At 46.5% G+C, this 19,473-nt stretch overlaps 1 protein-coding gene and 2 long non-coding RNA genes across 5 annotated transcripts; all 3 read right to left on the bottom strand.

Annotated features, from left to right (window-relative positions):
• Window positions 1–2,071: 2,071 nt before the first annotated feature.
• LOC107273542 (transcription factor Sox-21-B-like) lies at window positions 2,072–11,178 on the bottom strand. 2 transcript variants are annotated; one of them, XM_025090885.1, is made up of 2 exons: window positions 10,989–11,178; window positions 2,072–4,095 (listed from the first exon to the last, which is right to left on the bottom strand). In XM_025090885.1, the coding sequence occupies exons 1-2, from the start codon at window positions 11,030–11,032 to the stop codon at window positions 3,285–3,287; spliced, it is 855 nt and encodes a 284-aa protein (XP_024946653.1). In that variant the 5' UTR covers window positions 11,033–11,178; the 3' UTR covers window positions 2,072–3,284. The 2 variants fall into 2 exon arrangements, with proteins under 2 accessions (XP_024946653.1, XP_015607343.1); XM_015751857.2 differs by lacking the exon at window positions 10,989–11,178 and adding an exon at window positions 7,282–8,030.
• A 1,408-nt stretch (window positions 11,179–12,586) lies between these two features.
• On the bottom strand, window positions 12,587–16,141 carry LOC112495215. Of its 2 annotated transcripts, none has more exons than XR_003061567.1 (4): window positions 14,932–16,141; window positions 14,546–14,791; window positions 14,365–14,425; window positions 12,587–13,719 (listed from the first exon to the last, which is right to left on the bottom strand). It is a non-coding gene; the product is annotated as an uncharacterized LOC112495215 (long non-coding RNA). The 2 variants fall into 2 exon arrangements; XR_003061568.1 differs by having other exon boundaries at window positions 12,587–12,751.
• A 202-nt stretch (window positions 16,142–16,343) lies between these two features.
• On the bottom strand, window positions 16,344–17,162 carry LOC112495214. The gene is made up of 3 exons (XR_003061566.1): window positions 17,021–17,162; window positions 16,767–16,931; window positions 16,344–16,539 (listed from the first exon to the last, which is right to left on the bottom strand). It is a non-coding gene; the product is annotated as an uncharacterized LOC112495214 (long non-coding RNA).
• Window positions 17,163–19,473: the final 2,311 nt, after the last annotated feature.

Genomic DNA, 19,473 nt, shown 5'->3' with positions numbered 1-19,473 from the left:
AGAGACAGACAGATGGGTACTTAGGCGCGTTAGATAAGGACGAACGTTATCGACAAGGCTAACCCCTTTGCAAAAATTCATGAGCTACGGATACAATTTTAAGTTGTCTCTCAAATGACTTAATACGACAGCTGATTCAATAATAGTCAGTTTTTTGAACAAATTTTGATACGTACTTTAAATTTCGGAATTACATCTTTACAGCTTCTTTTTCTATTTAAGCTCTCTCAGTGACAATGGAACAAGTACTCGTTGTCAGGAATGCTCAGTTTGTTCCGACGTTCACCGAAAGATGATGTACCCGTCGGATTCAGTCTCCCATCTTTTTTTATCTTGTTCCTGTTTCATCCCCCGCCTTCCCCGTCTAGGTACACAGAGCGTCAACGTTATCGTTCGCCTTTCACTTTTTTTTTTTATCATTCGCATAATCGGATAGTCGGAGGGCGCACTAGGCGCCGGTGATTTCGGGTTTGTCTACGTTAACGCAGTTTTCGGCCACAATGGCGCTGCTGAATGCCTCATTGTCTGCACGAGTGTGTCTGCCGCTCACTCAAAACTTCCATCCGCCTCGGCGGCCCCGTGCCTCTCCTAATCGAAACGATATCCTGGGGTGCGATCGCCGTTTCTCACCCTCGGCAGACCTAACCTCCATTCAAAGGTGTGTATCTACTCTCTATCTCTTATCACTCGATGTCTGTTTTTCAGTCCGAGACTTTTTAGGTTATGACGTCTCTGGCTCTGAATTTAAACTCATGCTTTCAGATTCTCACGGAGCACGTGGGGTATCGGAGGCATATTTTATTATGAAAAAAAAAATAAAAATAGTTTTCAACAATAAAGTCAGAGGGGACTACACGTCTTACGGATATCGAAGAGAGAGAGAGAGAGATAGAGAGAGAGTCAATGAAAGATAGCCGACTGAGAGTTGATTCCCACTGATTCTATTTGATGTGAATTTTCTACGGCGTGTCTCCTTACCGACAAGTCTGCTGTGCTACGCCGGCAACGAGGACATTCTTCCTCGACAATGGCTCCTACAATCGAGAGAAGCACTTTCGCGCATACTAATGGAGAGCCTCCTGGCATCACTTCGCCCTATGCTATTTGGTACGTACTTGTTCTTACCCTAGCTCTGCCAGGAGCCCAGGACAATTGATAGTAAATGAATTCTTTCCTCTTATCTACTAGGACCTACCTGTCCGACTTGTTCCGGTCCTTGTTAGCTGGTCCAGGTGTCTTACGACCCGCCTTGCGTCTACTGGACGTCCTATAGACACGACCTGGTCCAGGTCGCTGCTGCTGGGAAACACCAGAGAATGAAACTGCCTCTCGCCATTCTCCGTGCTCTCGCGTTATCTCGCCACGGAGAAAGCGTGATTGCCTTTATGGGGGAAGAAAGGGTCTTTTGCGGTAGCGATAATGTCCCGAGAGCGTGGCAGCGTCGCGACGCTATCAGAAATAAAACACGACGGCTACGGTGCTCGTGGGGAATAAGGGGGAGAGGCAGGAACTCGCTTCCAATCTTCTTCTTCTTCTTCTTCTTCTTCTTCTACTGCTGCCGTTCCTGCTGCTTTGCCTCTTCTTCTTTACTACCTTTCGGGGCTTTGGTCTCGACGCCACCATCTTTACCAACACCCATGCCCGACGCCATCATCATCACTAGCGACGCCAGAGCCACTGCTACGTCTCTCTTTCTTTCCCTCGGAGTCGTTCGGAGCAGCTCGTAAAACCACACGCAGAATCCCCGATCCAACCCACTTTGCCCTCTCTCGCCCCTGGGCTACTTTCTTAACGCCCTACCAACCCCTAGCTATACCTATTTAGCAACGAACCATCCCCCTATTGTAGTCTTCCAGCATCCACCTTGTTTTCCAGTGTTCATCCTACGAGTGCTGTATCCAATATAATCAATAATTAAATCAAGCTTTGTTATCATAGATGAGAAAAAAATAATTATACAGTAATAATATTAAGGATAGGAATATTAAATAACGATTCGATCTTGAAGTTATAAACTTAATTAATATTTTTGATAGATCGTGTTTATTCATAATGTATTTACAAACGGCACTTTTATCTTACAAAAGGGCTATTAAGTCCCTTGGGTCTTAATGACCATAATGCTGTCTACGTGCGAGGGTCGATTTCAGCGAAGCGTCCTACCTTCGCCATTAGACACTTTCGCACAAGTTCATACTGTTTGGAAAGCCGTTAACAGGCATTGAGAAAACGTCACTTTTGCCTCAATTCAATTTGTCTGAACTCCTGCAATTTCTTCAGGCCGGCCAAGTCGTGCGGCATCAAGTTGGGCCGTGCGCGAGTACGCGTGGCCTATTTTCACATGGCGATCGCACGAGAACAAAATAAGGAGAATAAAGTCGCGGTTACGTAGGCGGAGCGTCGAGAGGCGTCGCGACGCCGCATTAAATCTGTCCGTATGCACGTGTACTTACGCATACGTATGCGTTTTACTATGACTACAGGGCGGATCCCCATGTGCCTTGCGTCAGTATTCAGAATGTTTGGCTTATTTCGCATGGCTGACCGCCAAAGAAGAGATTTGCTTCCGTCGGAAAGGCTTTTTTTACGGGATAGCCTAGGATGCCTGAATGATTTGGCTCTCGGTCGTTCGCATGGTATAATGTGGTATGTGGCGAGGAGAGGGTTGGTTATCTCATCAGAATTGGACTCTCCCTTATTTCCCATATACTCGTTCGCTTTACTCTAGAGTCTACTGGTCCCTCTCTCTCTCTCCACGTGTTATTCGGAAAAGAGATCTCTTTGTAGGATTTACCTTAAACCGCACTGCTCTCACTCGCTTATCGCTCCTGGACCATTCAGCCTATCGATCTCGATTAGACTTTAATGATAAAAGCACCCTTCATTGGCGTACGTACCGCGTTATTATTTAATTAAATTTTCACTGGTTCCTTTGTGCACTGGTTGGGATTGTCTTTTTTTTTTTTAATTATTATAAGCACTGATATTCTTTTATCTTTTCATTGAACACTACCGACCGAGAGGGACGTCGCTGTTCTTGACGAACGCGAACTGCTACTTCTGTCTCTGTCATCCTCGTCATCCTCTTCTTCGACCGTTGTCGCGCTGCTGGTCATGGTGGCTGTCGTGGTGCTGGTTATCGCAGTGACGCTGCTACCAAGGCTGGAGATGCCAACCTGAGAGATCGGTGATAACATGGGCGGCATCCTCCACCAATCGGGTGCTGGCCAGCTGGATATTAGGTTCCCCCGAAAGTTAAGATCCGGAAGAACCGGTAGCGGCCTTCATATGACGTGTTGAGCAGCACCGAGTGGACTTCCGGCTAGATTCTGCACTGTGAATCCACCGCCGACGGTGGCGCTCTTGCTCGACAATCCTGTGTACTTATCGGTGTAACGTTCCGAGGCTGAGGAATATCTTCCTTCGGTTTTCTCCTCGGATTTGTTTGTGCTTTCGAATGGACTTTCGGTTTTTTCCAGTGAGAACAAAGCGTCCACGTCTGCTTTACGGTAACAAGGATGCTCCTCTTGGCTCCTGGAGTCACGAGTTTCCGTTCCGACGGCTATTGTCGCTGTCGTAGCATTTATCGGGAAGCGCTCCTCCGGCTTGACCTGAAGATACGACGACGATGGCCTCTTAGGGTCCTTGTTGGGACTTGGACATCCACAATTTGGAAGACATGGAGGTGCTGGCAATGCGGGCCAGGCGGCTGCTGCTGCTGCCTGGGAGTAAAAGGTGCTCCCGTAGATGGCTTGGAAGGCCAGGTCGGCTGCAAGCTTTCCGCTTCCGGTACCGACACCCCCACCGACGCCTACACCCACGGCGAAGTCTTCGCTCAGCTTGTGCTGCAGCGGATACAGATGGTACGGGAATGGCGGAAAGAATCTTGGTATCTTCAGGTCCTCGTGACCCACCAGTGAATGACTCGGCGGTGCCAAGGGTGGTAGCAACCCTCTGGATAAGTTACTGAGTGTTTCACTCGACGAGACCAGGGGTGACAGTGAAAATCCAAATTTGTTTTCCTTCTTCACCAACGTCTTCGGCTTTCGACGTGGACGGTACTTGTAGTCAGGATGTTCCTTCATGTGAAGCGCCCTGTAATTACAAAGAGACACAATTATTCAACGATTCGATAAACGCGATCCATTGTTACAGAAGAAAATAGTGGAGAATGATAAAGAAAAGACATATATCGAGGATCCAGACGTTATCAGCGCCCCTTCCAAATCGTTATCATCCCAGGAGACGCGTCCAGGGCAAACAAGGCGCGACGACGCCTTCAGAAAAAGTGAACGACGATAAGCCTCCATGCGTCCGCCACTTCCGGAAGCGTCCCTGACACGTTCTCTCTACCGAGGCCAGTCCAGAAGACAGTTCACTCGTCACACTGATCCCCAAATAATGACGCAAATCGTAACGACCTCAGGCACGACAATTGCCAGGTAGTCACACACTCCCTATTCTGCGAACAACCTCATAGCCTTACCGTATAAAGCCTAAAGCTACCTTCACAAGCGGCTACACGGCAAACAAGCCCTATCACATTGGAGCCTCTTTACGACTATCTGTTTACCATGCGAGATCCTGTCAATAGCGTCATGCCGATACCAACATCCGATCGCACTTCCCATAATGTTTACACACGATTGTCCGGTACCGTAGCTCAGTCACTCTGCGTCTCACTCGCTCTCTCGAACTCTCTACAGATACCCAAAAGCTCATATAGATCAAAGATCACAGTCTCGTAGCGTCTGGTTGCGGTGGCTTACGAGCCTCAGTGCTACCGACCTACCTATACCTACCTTCCTTAAGAGGAGCTCAGATAGGCAGGATCGAATCATGGTGGCGGCTGGTAATTCGTGCGAAAGGAAGAGGGGAGGCATCTGACCGAGGAAAGGGTAGGAGGGCTTGGTGGGACTTGAGGTTTCTCGAGGATGGTAATTTCTAGCGTGTAAGGAATGGAGCGACGCGGGGCTGGGGCAAGGGGGGCGGAAGGTATAAGTCCGCTCGCGCGTTATCCTAGCGACGTACATGCGAGTACAAAGGGACGTATTATCATGGAGGTTCCGACACGATACCAGCCACCATGGGTATTTGTAGTAAATATCTTGTACACACAGCCCGAGTCCTCTGCGAGGACTGGAGAGGGACCCGGAGCCATACCGAGCGGGGGCCTAAAGAGGGAACACGGGGCAACACCGTATCTCCCTCGCATAATACTCCATTATGTACCCAACGGCGCACAAGCTTAGCCCTTATTTATGCTTCACCTTGGGGCTGATAAACGAAACGAAGATACACGGGATTTTTTGAGTTTTCGCACCGTGCACTGGGAATTTCTTTTTGAGGTTGCGAACTGTGTTTAGGGAGGAGTGGGCATAAATTGTTAAAGGGCTAATACGCGTGTACCCGATTAAATCTAAGGGCGAATAGAAATCGAATTAATGGGTATTCAGGGGCGAGAAAAAAAGGGGTTGAAAAACCCGCTGGCAATGGCGTAACCGAGGAGAATAATAATTCCAGTACAATGTGTCCCGGCAGATAGCACAATGCGTAAATCAGCATAAACATCGACAAAGCTCTGGACAATAATTCAGCATAAATGCATAAACATCGAGGGGGGGTAAGAGGGGGTGGCGTAATCTTTACAATTCGCACAGTGGGTTCGCGATAAACGGCGTGCCGCCCCCTCCCTTCCTATCTTCTTTCCGGCACGAGAGGTTTCGTTGGCAATACGTCCAAGAGGTGGGGTAGCTAGGCATCAAGGGGGTTGGCATCTTCTAGGGATGCTTCTACGATATGCCTAGAAATAAATTATCGGCCTAGTCTGGTGAATAATGCTATTCGTATGGCTCGTGATTTTGAAGATATTTTGTGAATAAAAAATAAAATGAAAAATAAATGAAAATTGTGGAACCGCAGTCAACAGAACTGGAGTATCCATCTGTGGTAGCAACAAAGGGGTAGGAAAGTCTGACTGTGGGGGTGGGTCGGTTCAGCCTGGCGATGCCGGTGATGATGCTGGTTGCTATTGGGTGGTCCTAGTTGGCACTTCTGAGGGGTGGGTGGTGACGGTGGCTGCGAAGAGCAAGAGAGGCGCAAATCCTTTTAAATCCACACAATTGCGACAATGGGGCTTTATTTGTTATCTCGAGGGCCACATTGTGACTCGCCGTGAACGAACGGACAGATTACGTCGGGCCAGTCACGTGGTGGCTTTAACGGAATGCGACCATTCCGAGACTTGGTTTCAACGGAAATATTTCAAACGTTTTCACTCCTCTCTATCTTTCTCTCTCTTTATTTTACGAGGAACCGTTCTCGTAAAAATGGATTTCCCCGACGCCTCCCGTCGCGACGTCCTCCAGGTATAAGTTTGCTCTGCTTTGTTTTCACGCTCGCTAAAGTCTAGATGAAAATTTTTTTTCTTCCAACTATATCTACCTTTATCACTTTCTTCTCCGACCACCCTATAGAAACCGTCTAACCTTACCGCTTTATCTAATCGTGCACAGCTAATAGAAATTTTTTATTCAGACTGTAATGTTTGACGAGAAATATTTTTATCTTTTTAATATTATACCTGTGAGAAACAATTTTTTAGGTATGACGATTTAGAAATTTTTTTTATGTATAAGGGATGACGGATTAATTGTATTGGCTGTGGTTGGTCAGGGATATGCTTATGGGGAAAAAAATATGCTCCTGCAACCCTTATGGTTTGCGTTCTCGTCGAGCTAAATAAACTCATAACGGTGATTAAATATTCAGCCCCGATAATAAAGAGCTCATCCCACTCCCTCGTTTTCGCCACTCTATTCACCCTTGGCCGTTTGATGAAGTATATAGAGGCGATGGATATTATAGACGGGACTCAGTCTCTACCCGGTAACTATGGCTTATGGATACATATAGAAAGAGAGAGAGAGAGAGAAAATCAAAACATACCCTTGTTGCTACGGTAACAATGTATTATGAAGCGGCGGTACACGGAACGAAACTAAACGAAGTGGGGCTGTTTTTTCATCCCCTACGATTTAACAGGCATCGCAACCCCTCGCCGAGCCAAACCCATCTCCTCAATAATTTCAACCCCTGCTCGCGCCTTATTTTCTGTATCAGCCAACCGAAGCATCTTGGAAACTATCAGGGTGGAATTAGCGACGGAGTGCGATTCTTGGAAATTTTTAATTTTTTCTCTCCGATTTTTAGTAAAAAATCTTAATTAGCGACTTTTTATTATTTTTTACTATAACCAAGTAAAATTATATCTTTACTCACCTGAGTCTCTTGGCCTCGTCGATGAAAGGCCTCTTCTCGCTCTCGCTCAACAATTTCCACTCGGCACCGAGTCTTTTCGAAATTTCGGAATTATGCATTTTTGGATTTTCCTGAGCCATCTTGCGACGCTGTCCACGAGACCAGACCATGAAAGCATTCATAGGACGCTTGATATGCTCGTTGTGAAGAGTCTTCGAAGACGACATTTTTCAATTTTAATATTTTTTCAACAACAACCCCCTTAATAAAAATTTTCTCGCCACACGCGGTCGCCCCCGCCTGATTGGCTATTGCACGCGTGTCACACACGTCCCTGGCCACCTGACCATCCCCATCGTCCCTTGACCCTCCACACAAAAACTTGTTCAATCGACAGACATAAGTCAAAGTCTTCGATCACTTCAGCAGCGTCTTCATATTTCTCATCTCGACAAGTCCCAAAAACACTCCTCTGATTCGACAACAATGATCAACAATAAATAAAAAAGAACCTATCCCCAACATACAACAAGCCCAACTAAACAGTCAATGAACAACAAAAGATCCGTTCATTCATTTTCCACGTGGTCCCGTCTTCTTGGTCTAGCCAGGTGACCCAAGACCAAAAAAAAAGTCAAAATTTTCCGACGAAAAAAAAAACAACAAAAAATATCCACCTGTATACGACGTCGCGACGCGTCGTGTCAGGGCGTCCTTAGCTCGCGACGGGAACTCAACGATGAGCGCGCGCGACTCGTCGATGCTGGAGCAAGGACTCCTGGCGCTATGATGTCGTCGAGGACCTCAGGGCAAAGTAGCTTCTCTCGCGCTCGCGCTCTCCTCTCACCTTCTCGTGCTGGATGCTAGAGAGGGAGCGAGATAGCCCTACCGAGGTACAGGGACACAGAGAGAGAGAGACGGAGAGACCCAGGGAAAGTCTCTCTCCTGTCTCTCCGCAGCGCGCGCGCACCCTAACCAACCAGCACTGAGCTGCCATTCCCACCATGGTCTGCCGTTAATGTCCACCCACGATTGGCCCTTTCCGCGACATGGCGGCCTACAGAAAGAGCTCACGCAACAGGTGGACTTCTTCCTCCTCCTCCACGTCAGCCACCATACACTCCTCACAGTCACAATTCTCCCTCTCTCTCCCTCTACCGTTATACCCATACCGACCCCCCCTCGGCTACCCCCACTCTGCGTACATGGCGCTCCGATACATATGTGGCTCCTATACCTCCTTTGTGAGATGAACTGGGGAGCACGTGTGTGCCTCGTAGATGCGTCTACCACGGGGTGACTCCGGTGGACTTCCCCCGTCGGATCGCGAAAACGTCGTAGGATAGGATTATCGCTTGGTACTGGGATTATACCCTTTCTTTTATTTGGTAATCTTGGTATACACCGTTGGATGGGTTTTGTATGGGTATACACTGTGAACAAGGGATGACAGTTGGTGATACATGTAATATTATTTTTATAATTTTTAATTTCAATTTAACGCACTGTTGCTATTATTTTTAAATGACCATGTATACTTGTGTAAAATCGAATCCGAACGTCTAACTGTGATATATAAGGATGGTGGGTATTTATATTGAAAAGGACCAGGGGATTCTCATCCTGGCATAATGTCCCTTTTATATCGGTAGCCAAGACTCGTAAAGTCCTATCGGTCGTGTGCAGTCGGGAAGTTCGATTCACCCCCGTATAACCGCTTATTATACGCATCCTTGATATTAGTCAGCGGGCGGTCAGAGGGGGTTGCGATATCTTTCTGGTTTTCATTGGTAAGTGTCCTGGGCGCTCCAAGAGTTTAGGGGTTGGTTTCTGCAGTAGTGTTCAATTAGCGGGGCACGCTGGTCCGCAGGGGTAGGTGTATCTCAGATTGAAGTTGCGATAGGGCCACCCTCGATGATGGGGGCTGGTCCCGACGGATCATGAGGCTTGAGGTAGACGTCTACCCAGTCGAGGCAGATGAGAGGAGCGAGCAGGGCTGGACGGTGGATGCCAAGTGACTTTTCTAGAATGGGCTTGGGGGGGTGAAGCATCCCCCCGGCCGATTCCGTACCGATAGGACCCAGCCGTAGTGGCGCTTCCGCATAAGGGCGGCACGGGGTGGCACGCGACCGCTGATTATACCATTCATCGGCACGGAAGCTGCGAAAGAGGGTGCGAGTCATAAACGCCCTCGCAACCAACCCCCGTTTCGTGAATGCTCCCTCATCAATGAAACAATCCTGCTTTTTGGTCCGAATACTCACCGACGCGTTACAACTCTGTCTACTAAATACTCTACCCTTGACGCAAGCTACCACCGCCGACTACTCGTCACTCGCATTTCTACTGACAATCGGATCTGCTCTGTGGTCCAGCGGATGATACCACTTCTCAGTTTTATATGCATTTTCGTGTAATCGTCGTATACTCTGGGCTGGTCCTGATACGGGGTGTACCGGTACGCTGTTAGGGGTTGCGCCGGTTCTCATAGAAGGGGACGTACGTGGAAGCGTTTTCAAGCGACGATTTTTTCTTGTTTCCATAATCACGAAAACAATGCAGTCCATAACGTTTGCCGCGGATTGTAACGACTGCTGAGGTGACAACAGTACTTGTGGGGTAGTACTGGGACTGGTACAAGGGATGCTGCCACCCTGTCCTACTATCCCGGAGCGCTCGAAGCCTCGCTGATTACACCATTGTCAAGGTGGGGGTAAGGATGGTGTGCGTTTAGGGTAGTAAGGGTAGTCAGTGCTGGTGCTAGCTAGAGAATTTAGGGCTGGTGAGGGTTGTTTCGGTTAATCGTGAACTCATCCTGTCACAACAGATCGTTTTCCAGATACAGTCACTGCGAGGATCCTCGTCCGCGAGGACGAACGATTGGTTAGGAACTGGACTTTGGAGCGCTTTGCAGGGGCTAGTAACAATGGGGACAATGGGGAAAAAAGGGGGAGAAGAAATGACGAAAAGTGGACAAGGAGAATGGTGGGAGGAAATGGAATTTCACTATGTTTGCTGCCGGTCCGTCACGATATTGCGTATTCAGAGCGCTACGTGGCGCCATTGCCATATCAAAATAGAACGTGCCACAATAAGTTATTCGAGCGAACAAAATGGGGTGGTAGTATTTTATAGAGTAGTCACCGTTGAGTTACACACGTTGAATACGTCGACGAGAGCAGGATTATGTGACTTGAATAAATCGTCTGAAATGGCATCACGAAGGCAGCCATCATCGTCATCATCATCAGCAACAGCAGTGTAGAGCGTGAATGCAATGACGAGGGGTCCAAACACTCAATAAGATCAGCATAACCTTTCAACGAAATTAACAATGACACTTCAACCGCCCGACGTTTTCCAGGTTAAAATTCTTGGACGATTACGCCGCGATACTTTCGATATCACGGTTCGATCTATCGAAACGCATTAATCACAATCGAAAAATAATTAGTAGCTTCTAGAAAGGTCCGCTGAGAATATACCAAGCGTGTATAGACAGCTGTGTAAAGGACTCGTCGGTATTTTTTCACAAAAGATCACACGGGATTCAAGATACAGTGTTGCGTGCACGATGATTCCCGAACGTTTCCGATCCTAACAAACCCACGAGCCGATCCACTCGCTGAATCGACTCTGATTGTGAGGAATGGCTCGCGCATTGCGTGGCACGTTGTATCGTCTAGCTGTATCAACAAATCTATGTACGAACCTATAGGCCTACGCACCTTTCTATCCTCTTCTGATTCGACAGATGATACATCTGGTACATGGGTCGTCATAAATCACCTATGGCCAAGTACAAAGTCGCGTGCCGCCATAAATAGTCTATTTTATAACCTTTAAAAAAAAGAAAACTCTTTCGCAGCCCTATCCGTCACGAGTATTTTACATACTTTAATTCTCTACGTAGTTCCGCAAACGTCCGATAGATTTCGCGCCACGAATAACACAGTAGCTAGAACGTGAACCCAATGGACAATAAATGAAGTGGCAAGATTAGGTATTACCAGAAGAGACGTCGTCGTGCGTCGCCTGCAAAGGGATAACGTATCCCAATAGAGTACAATGGCGGACTGTCGGCATTATGGGGGACATTGTCGTGCGGACGATATGAGTCGCGTGGCCTCGGGTATACAAGGGCCAATATCGAGGTTGATACAACCCCCACCATAACCCCACTAGGGTTTTCTTTGCAATCGTCACTTTCGGCTTCGCGTGGTTCGGGGTTTTGTTTTCAGGCCAAGCAAAACGACCTCATTGGATTTCTATCTGGTCCTGTTTCGTGCCGTTAGAGTGGTATGGCGTGTGTCGGATTGAAAGTTCCCGGTACTACTGTATATAGGTATACACATATGACTATTCTCAATGTACGACTTCTGTTATATGTATACGTGAGAAAATGATACCGATCGGTTCTTCGGAATGAGACGACCCCCCCCCGCCACATCCTTCCCCCGACCACTCGTCTTTATTCACTTCCATTATATACCTCTTTCTCTCGTTCGTTATCGAGACGCGTAACAAACGGAACAAACCCGCTTTGAATTGGACGCAAACGAGGAAGATCTTTAATAACAATTAGCGCGACTCAGCGGTAAACAATTGGACTAACAACGTTAGAGGGATCCTATAGCGAGGTATATCTATGTGGAGAGCTACTGACTGTAGAGTTAAAAGTTAAAAACGTTAAAACCAGCGTAGTAATCGAATGGACGCCGGCATTGTAAAGGATCAGACGACTGTGGTTGATTCCAAGATGATCTTTGCCTTGTATAGTGGATACTGAAGATTTGTACCTACAGCATCGAAAATGTAGTTATCATTTGATTTGATGATATCGATTGTATTTTTTTAGTCATTTTAGGGGGGGGGGGAATTAATTTTAATTAAATTTCAATTTGCATCTTGACCTGTTGAGAACATTTTTTCAAAGTTGATCTAACACTCGTATGTTCTTGGTTGGGAACTAAAAAAAAGTTTTCATCCCTTAAGTAGGGTCGAGGTGCGTTAAATCCTACTTGGGTAGAGCTTATACCTACTTCTAGTTCCTGAGGTCCTCGGGGAACTCACCCTTCTCGTACACCCTACGGAATAGTCATTCTAAATATTTGGATAGTCTGGACTATGCGGTTAGCAATGAATTTTTCGTCGTATTTATTGCACAGTGGTACAGTGCGATTTTTGAGATTTTTTTTTTTAGGTTTTTGATTTTTGGATCGCAGGTTATGATTATGCTAAAGGATGATGGTTTTGGAAGACTTTCGTATCAATAAAATAATTGGTGTCTAATAATAAGTATATCGTTAATTCATATTGAGAAAAAGTCTGTAAATGGAAAGTAGGTTCGCATACAATTTGATAAGATCATTTATTTTGTGATAGTCTCAGGTCGAAGGAGTTGCAGCGAGTTCAGGATCGTCGGAACCGTTCGGCTGCTGTCGGTGAAGATCGCTGTGGCAGTCGTCTACGTCGCGGAAATGAAGAGAATCTAGCAGATAGGACATGTCAGGAACATTAGAGCCACTATCTGGCATAGAGTTTACATTTAGGAATTACGGAGTACGACATTTGCTTCACTATGAAATTCGCCCCCTAGCTGTACTAAAACACCCCTAAGGAACGGAAGGGTGTTGGCAGCAGCTAAGGTGTTCTTGATTAAGCAGTGGATAATTTAGGCATCGACAATCAAACGTGAAATTTCGTGTCTTGTGTTAGTAGCGTTGAGGGATGGTATTTTCCATGGAAAGGGGTAGTTAGTATTAGATAATAAAAAAAGAAACGATCGGGGAGCATATAAGCGTGAATAGGGGGATGGAAAAAAGAAACAGTAAAAATCCTATTGAGGGATGATGCAGCAGCGCTTGGAGCCACTCAACGCTCGTGTGGACAGGAAGAGCCTAAATCCTCCCCTTTCTGCCTTTGTGGTTAATACTGTCCAATTCGCTTTTCTCCAGCTGGTTACTATACAGGGCTTTGTCGGAGTCGACCTCTATCATAAAGCCCCAAATCCTGTTTGTGTCCACTGTGCGAAAAAGGCGATTGGTTTTCGTGACTGCTTTGCTGTTGAGTATGGATTTTTTTTTAAGTATGACAAGTTCCTCTTTCCTTATACTGATAACGTCAGCGTTATCATCGCCATCTGAGCACTGTGACGGGTCCTTGATGACCTAAGGACTTCCTGTGCCTCCTGTCGATGTTCTGGTATTTTAGTTCAGAAATACAGTCACCTGCTGCGTTTAGATTATTTTATACAATAATGTGCCGACCATGAGAAACACGTTTTTATCGACAACTCGAAGTTTTGTTACTGAAGGAGCGTAGAAGTTTTTGCTGTTGTCTTCAGTCGGTAAGGCTGGGAATTATTAGTCAGTGGGTAATGGTTCAGGTCCCGGCTGATTTTTCAGTTCTTGTTTTCTTACCGGCTTAGTAATATCAGGGCTGATCGATTGGTTTTTTCTAAGGCATAAAATAATAGAGGGCGGCAGTGAATCAATCGTAAGGGTTCTTTTGATCGATCCGAGGTATGACAGTAGGAAGTAAGTTGGTTTTTATTTGCTACTGTGACAATGAGGAGTAACGAATAAATGGTATCCCTTCATAACTTGCAATGTAATCTGTAAAAATGGCCCGATAGTTTCACGAGAGACAATTAAACGTCCTGGAAATGTCCGCTTGACATCTCTCTTTTAGTCGCTGCTCAAAATCTAATTGCGCCCCTTGAAAACGCACACGCAAGAAGAAAGTCGCGGTAGCAAAAGAAGAAAGGAAACTCGAGGAAACTAAGGAGCAAGCTCTACGTTTACAAGGGTTGTTTGTGAAAGTTAAGCAGAGTAGAGCGACAGTATGGTACGCAGCTATTTGTCATTATACGGCGTTCTCGCCTAATTGGCTCGTTATACCGATTGAAATTCATTATCCATCGTGTGGAACAACGGTGCTAATTAACCGAACAATCAGTCAGGTGTCGCGCGTGTGATTGTCGGTAAAAAATACTTCACAGGCATTTGCCTCGTGAATTTCTGCAACTTCATGACGTATCTGACCAGATCCAAAATAACGAGAGTACTTAATTTTGACAAAGAAAATTTTAAACTACATTACCTTATGAGGCTCTCGAGGAAAATTGATTTATATTCGTTCTCAAAATTATTGTCCCGTCCATCTGGAATTTTCAAAGTAGAAAAGTTAGAACCGTTATTCGTCCTCGAACAAATTGACCATTCGACCCATTAGTATAGGTAGCATTATGGTGAATGTCATTCGAAAATGAAAAACTATGTACCGTTCATAAACCGGCAGATGCGAAGTTGCCTATAAATTGAAGTCCCTTTTGGAATGTCCCCATAGCAGTGCTCGCAAATTCCCATTTCCCTTCGCAGTTACAACGTTATGTGCAGCCCCTGTCACGTACCAGGGCAAGACACGAATTTTCCTGCTTGAGAGCCACGTGCTTTGGGCTCTGCGACGGCAGCACCTACACTGCAAATTGATAGCCCAGCCTTGTCACCATTCTCCATCAATTGTTAACCTGGAAAAAAAAACTGTTAAGAAAAATTTATCAAACTATACCAGACTTCAGAACCCTTAAGAGTGTCAGGGTGCTTTCATCCTATAGTACCAAGTAAATTGTGATTATCAAAGAGTGAAACATAGGCTGGTACACTTAACTGCAAACATGCTACATTCCCGATTATTTTTTAATTTCTCTTTTCCTTTCTTAGCTCTCTCCTGGTTACGGAGATCAGTATCAGTTCGATCGGGGCCAGTTCCTTCGTTGAAGAAGCTGATTGGCCGGCCCAAGTATCGGGGGCCGAGGTCGGCCGATGCGGGGCCCTCGGAGTGGAGGAACGGGGAAGAAGGGAAAAAAAGATAAAGATGCACAGGACCGCCCAGCTCGCGGTGAGGGCATCCTTTCCCATCCTGGTGAACGGATTCTCGTGGTGAGGACGTCGAGGGCGGTAACCCTGTCGCGCCATTGCTTAAAGCTTTGTTCATACACCCAGAATCACGCACCATTTTCTTCAAGCTCGTACGTACATCAATCCTGAGGTCGATTCTTTTTCCAGCCCTGCCTCGTCCCATCGAAAAGGCTTTTCACCGGATTCGGATGAGAAGGACGCTTCTGGAAGATGGACGCCTGGGCGTCCCTCTCGACGTCCCTGGGCATATAACGCGATCCGCGAGCGAGCAACCGAGTTAAAAGTCACAGGAGGCTTTTCAGCTTTTGAGAAGATCTTGAATCAGGGATGAGGGTTGCTCCTTTATTCTTCTCTCCCTCCTCCAGCTCCTCCCCACCCACTCTCTGTCTCTCCTCCTTCTCCTCAGGTTCTCCCTTACCACCAGAATCTTCTCTCACACGGGTGACACGGTAGCTCTCTTTGCCTTGGCCTCGACTCGGTGCTACCACTACAAGCTACCAGTTCGGTTTGGATGGCTGAGCCCGAAGCTCACGACTCGCCCTTCCTCTGCTCTTCGGAACCTTTTCCAATCTTCCTCCAAACTCTTCTGTTGCCTCCGTGTCTCCAGATTCCAACTCATTCTCATGGTCCTCACTCCTTCTGACTCCTTCCACCTTGTCGGGTTTGTACCACCTCCTCCTTCATCCAGACCTTCAGTGGAGTCTCGTGTCTCTTTTCCTATTTTACTCTCTCTGACTTAGTCCCTTGGTCTTCTCTATCTTTTTCTTACAGCCACCATCACCGACAGCATCGGCAGTAGCTACAGAAGCAGCAGCAGCAGCAGCAGTACTGGTACTGGTACTCACTCCGCTGGTACTGGTTTGGTACACCAGCACACAAGGTACTACTAGGTAGTGGTAATGGCGATGGTGGTGGTGCCGCTAGCTGGTGCCTTTAGAAGACGACAAAAGAACATCGCGGCGGAGTCAAGATGGCGGATCCGAGGCAGCGACTGACTGTGCCTATTGTTGCCACGAGCAGAGAGACAAAATGAACCCGATTGTTAGTCCGGGAGGCATCATAATGAACGCCCATTCAACGGGAGACACCAAATGAGCTCCCGCGTCTTGTCTCGTGGCTTTGTCTACGATACTTTTAATTTTCTCGTTTTGTCTTCCTCCTTACCAGCTACGTCGGTCAGCACTTTCTTCTTTTTCTTCGACTGCCAACCACCCCTCCACCTCTACTCTGCTTCTTCGTCTTCTTACGTCTCATCTCCTGCTCGTTCGTCTCTCTTCTTTTTCAGGACCACGAAGTAGCGCCTTCGGTTCATAAGGAGTCGAGATCCTCCCCCCCCTGGTTTGTTCCTTTTGCCAGCCTGTGAAAATGAAAATATTATTGCTCGATCTGCGTCATGCATAAATGCATCGATGGCCTCCTTTGTCGCTGTCAACTCCTGCCGGCGGCTGAGCAAACAACGATATCCATAATATAAAGTCACTGGCTTATTATGCCAAGTAATAGTACCTAGTGCTGGTGCCAGCACTGCCAGTATAAGTGCTACTATATTGAATATCACAGAAATCTATATATATATGTATATACCGACGCCATCACTCCTCTTGAGATAACTTCACTCATTCTCCCAATCTTCACCTTCCTTCAGGTATACCAAGTATACGCTTTCCACTGCGTGCCATTGGCCTTCGATTCTTACTGGTCTACGAAATCGTCGCACTTTTTCTACGGGTCCGTGAAGACAGGATCGGCCTGAAAAATAAGGAGTCGGAACGGCGTCATCAGAAACACCGCTTGAACATCAGGAGAAACATGGTGGTTGCCTACGGTGGTTCTAATACCTGAACCGTATAAAAACGTGTCGTCGATTTCTTCCCTCCTGCTTCAGGAGGTCTCCCTGTTGGCACCGTGGTCCCCTCCTAGTTCCCCCACGAGAAAAAGAGAATCATGAATGCCAACTTCGGATGGCTGCGAGGATCGATCCCGTACCCGTGGCCAATCGCATAAAATCGACTCGAAAGTGATCGATACCCGATGAGACGCACGAAACTCAGGAGAGGCATTTTCGGTAGCACACTGAGAGAGAGAGAGAGAGAGAGAGAGAGAGAGAGAGAGAGAAATGAACCACGATCATCCCAACGGTGTATATAGTATACTCTATGAACGTTAGGTATACATACGAGCTACCCCATAGAAGTCACCAATCCTGACGGTAGGATCCTCTCGAGTGGTAGGGACCCCGACAAATCGACATTGTTCCCACAATGGCTAATAAATTGTTTTTCGATCTCCATCGATGCGCGATATCCCAAGGCAAGGTGGCCCTGAAAGAAAAACGAAATGAGAGAGATAAAGATAGAATGACTACCGATCGACTACCATTTTCCTCTTTTATTATATTCTATCTTTTTGTCATTCCTCTTCTTCATCTTCCATCCTTTTTTTTTCACTTCCTTCCACTCTCCATTCTTCTTGATGACTTTGGTGACGGTTCTTGTGACAAAGGGGATCAAATGGATTCCCCAGTCTCGTATAAAACCTACGGGACTTGAATAGTTCATAAGGTTTCAGGTTTTAAACCGATCAAACTACCACGTTGAGTACCTGAAAACTTGAGTACCGACACTAAGAGCCAGCAAGTTTTCATAATGAAAAACAGCTGCCGTGGTAATGGCCCGAGACTGTCGTCATATTAGGCTACCCCTTACTAATAGAAAACACGCGAGTTCACCCAAGTCAAAACCTGTAAAGTCACGTTGTTACATTGGCCACACTGACTAACTGTCTCGTATGCTTGGTTAACGTCAATTCAAAGTCACTGTCGTTGCTGCCAATGGCATTACGCCCGTGGACAATGATGTTTTTGCAAATTCAAAGTCGGACGTGATTAAAACCAATAAAACAGTCCTCCCGTGGACATTGCACGCACGTAAAAAAGGGACATTATAACCTTTACGATTCGTACTGGACGAGCTAGAAGAAACTGTCAATTCTTATGGCATTAACTATGGACTACATAGACGCGTTCGGTCTAGCATGATTAATTCTATTACCTGGCGGAGCCTCTGGGTACTACGTGGTAATTTATTATTTTGTCCAATTTCATTGTTATCCTCAGCCATCCCCACTAATAGTTCTCATTCACTAAGAAAGGAGATACTGTCCATTCTTGTTAGTCCTTACTGCATTCCTGACTCGAGTTTACCTTTTACTCTATCTCGCCACCTTTTCTCTATTGGCTAAATGATTTCAGTTGTGGATCCTGCAACAGTCGAAAGATCGATCCATCGAACGTCAATTCACGTTTATTATGCTCTGTGCATACGGAGAGTCTATGGTTCTACAAAGCCTCGGAGTATTGCTGTTTATCCATGGGAAGATTTACTCGCTTGAACAGATGGGGTATCGGTGTCACCCCTTGTCTACTGGAGTCATTAGCTATCAGCTATTGTGCTACGTGTACCAAATGACTTTTCATTCGATGCTCAATGTTTGTGCTCAGCTGCTCGCATGTTTGAAACCGGAAGCTACGGTGTTTGAGTGACAATCGGACTAATAATTTTTACGTGATTTTAAGACATTTGTTTTTTAAGATGACTTACGGTCGCTGGATGATCGGTGGAATCTCATGAAAAATGGTCATCGGATCATCAGAATAATATTCGGCGGTTCGTTACACGTGAGTTATGTGAAAATACAACATGGCCGACTTTAACGAATCTATAGTGATATTTAAAAGGAAAAAATGGCTTTTCAACAGATCCCAATGCTGATCAGTCATTGGATTTAATTCTTCGTATCATCAAGTATCTCGGATACTGTAGATAATAGTTGCATCGGTATACTAGTAGGCAACCAAGTATCATGCTGGATGGTAACTATACACATAATGGATCTTCTCGTGTAATTTATCACCGCTAGTAACAAGGAGCCCTCAAGTTTCTACATATTTCAGCCCCACCTACTCTTTCTTCGGGACTCCACCATCACCGCCACCTTGAACCTCCTACGGGAGTACCTACTTCTACCTTCACTGCCATCTCCAGGATGCCCATCGAATCTCTCCTCTTCCTTCTGCGACTCTGCGCTTCTCTTCTTTCTCTCTTTCTCTCTCCGACTCTCCCCATTTCTCCAGTACTTTCTCCTACTCGTAGAACCCGCCCCCGTTTTCCAAAGGCAGTCGACTCCGCCGTTCGTGCTCACGGGGCGGGGGGGTTGGGATTCCTGGCGGCTGCTGGTGGGGACGGGGGTTGACGGGAGGGTGGCTGTGGGTAGGGAGTATTATTTATACCCG

Source organism: Cephus cinctus, unplaced genomic scaffold (genome assembly GCF_000341935.2).
Source record: "Cephus cinctus unplaced genomic scaffold, Ccin1 Ccin1_scaffold1709, whole genome shotgun sequence".
NCBI classification, from domain to species: Eukaryota; Metazoa; Arthropoda; class Insecta; order Hymenoptera; family Cephidae; genus Cephus; species Cephus cinctus.
The sequence above is the reverse complement of the archived record's forward strand: the minus strand, read 5'-3'. Positions and strand labels throughout refer to the sequence as shown.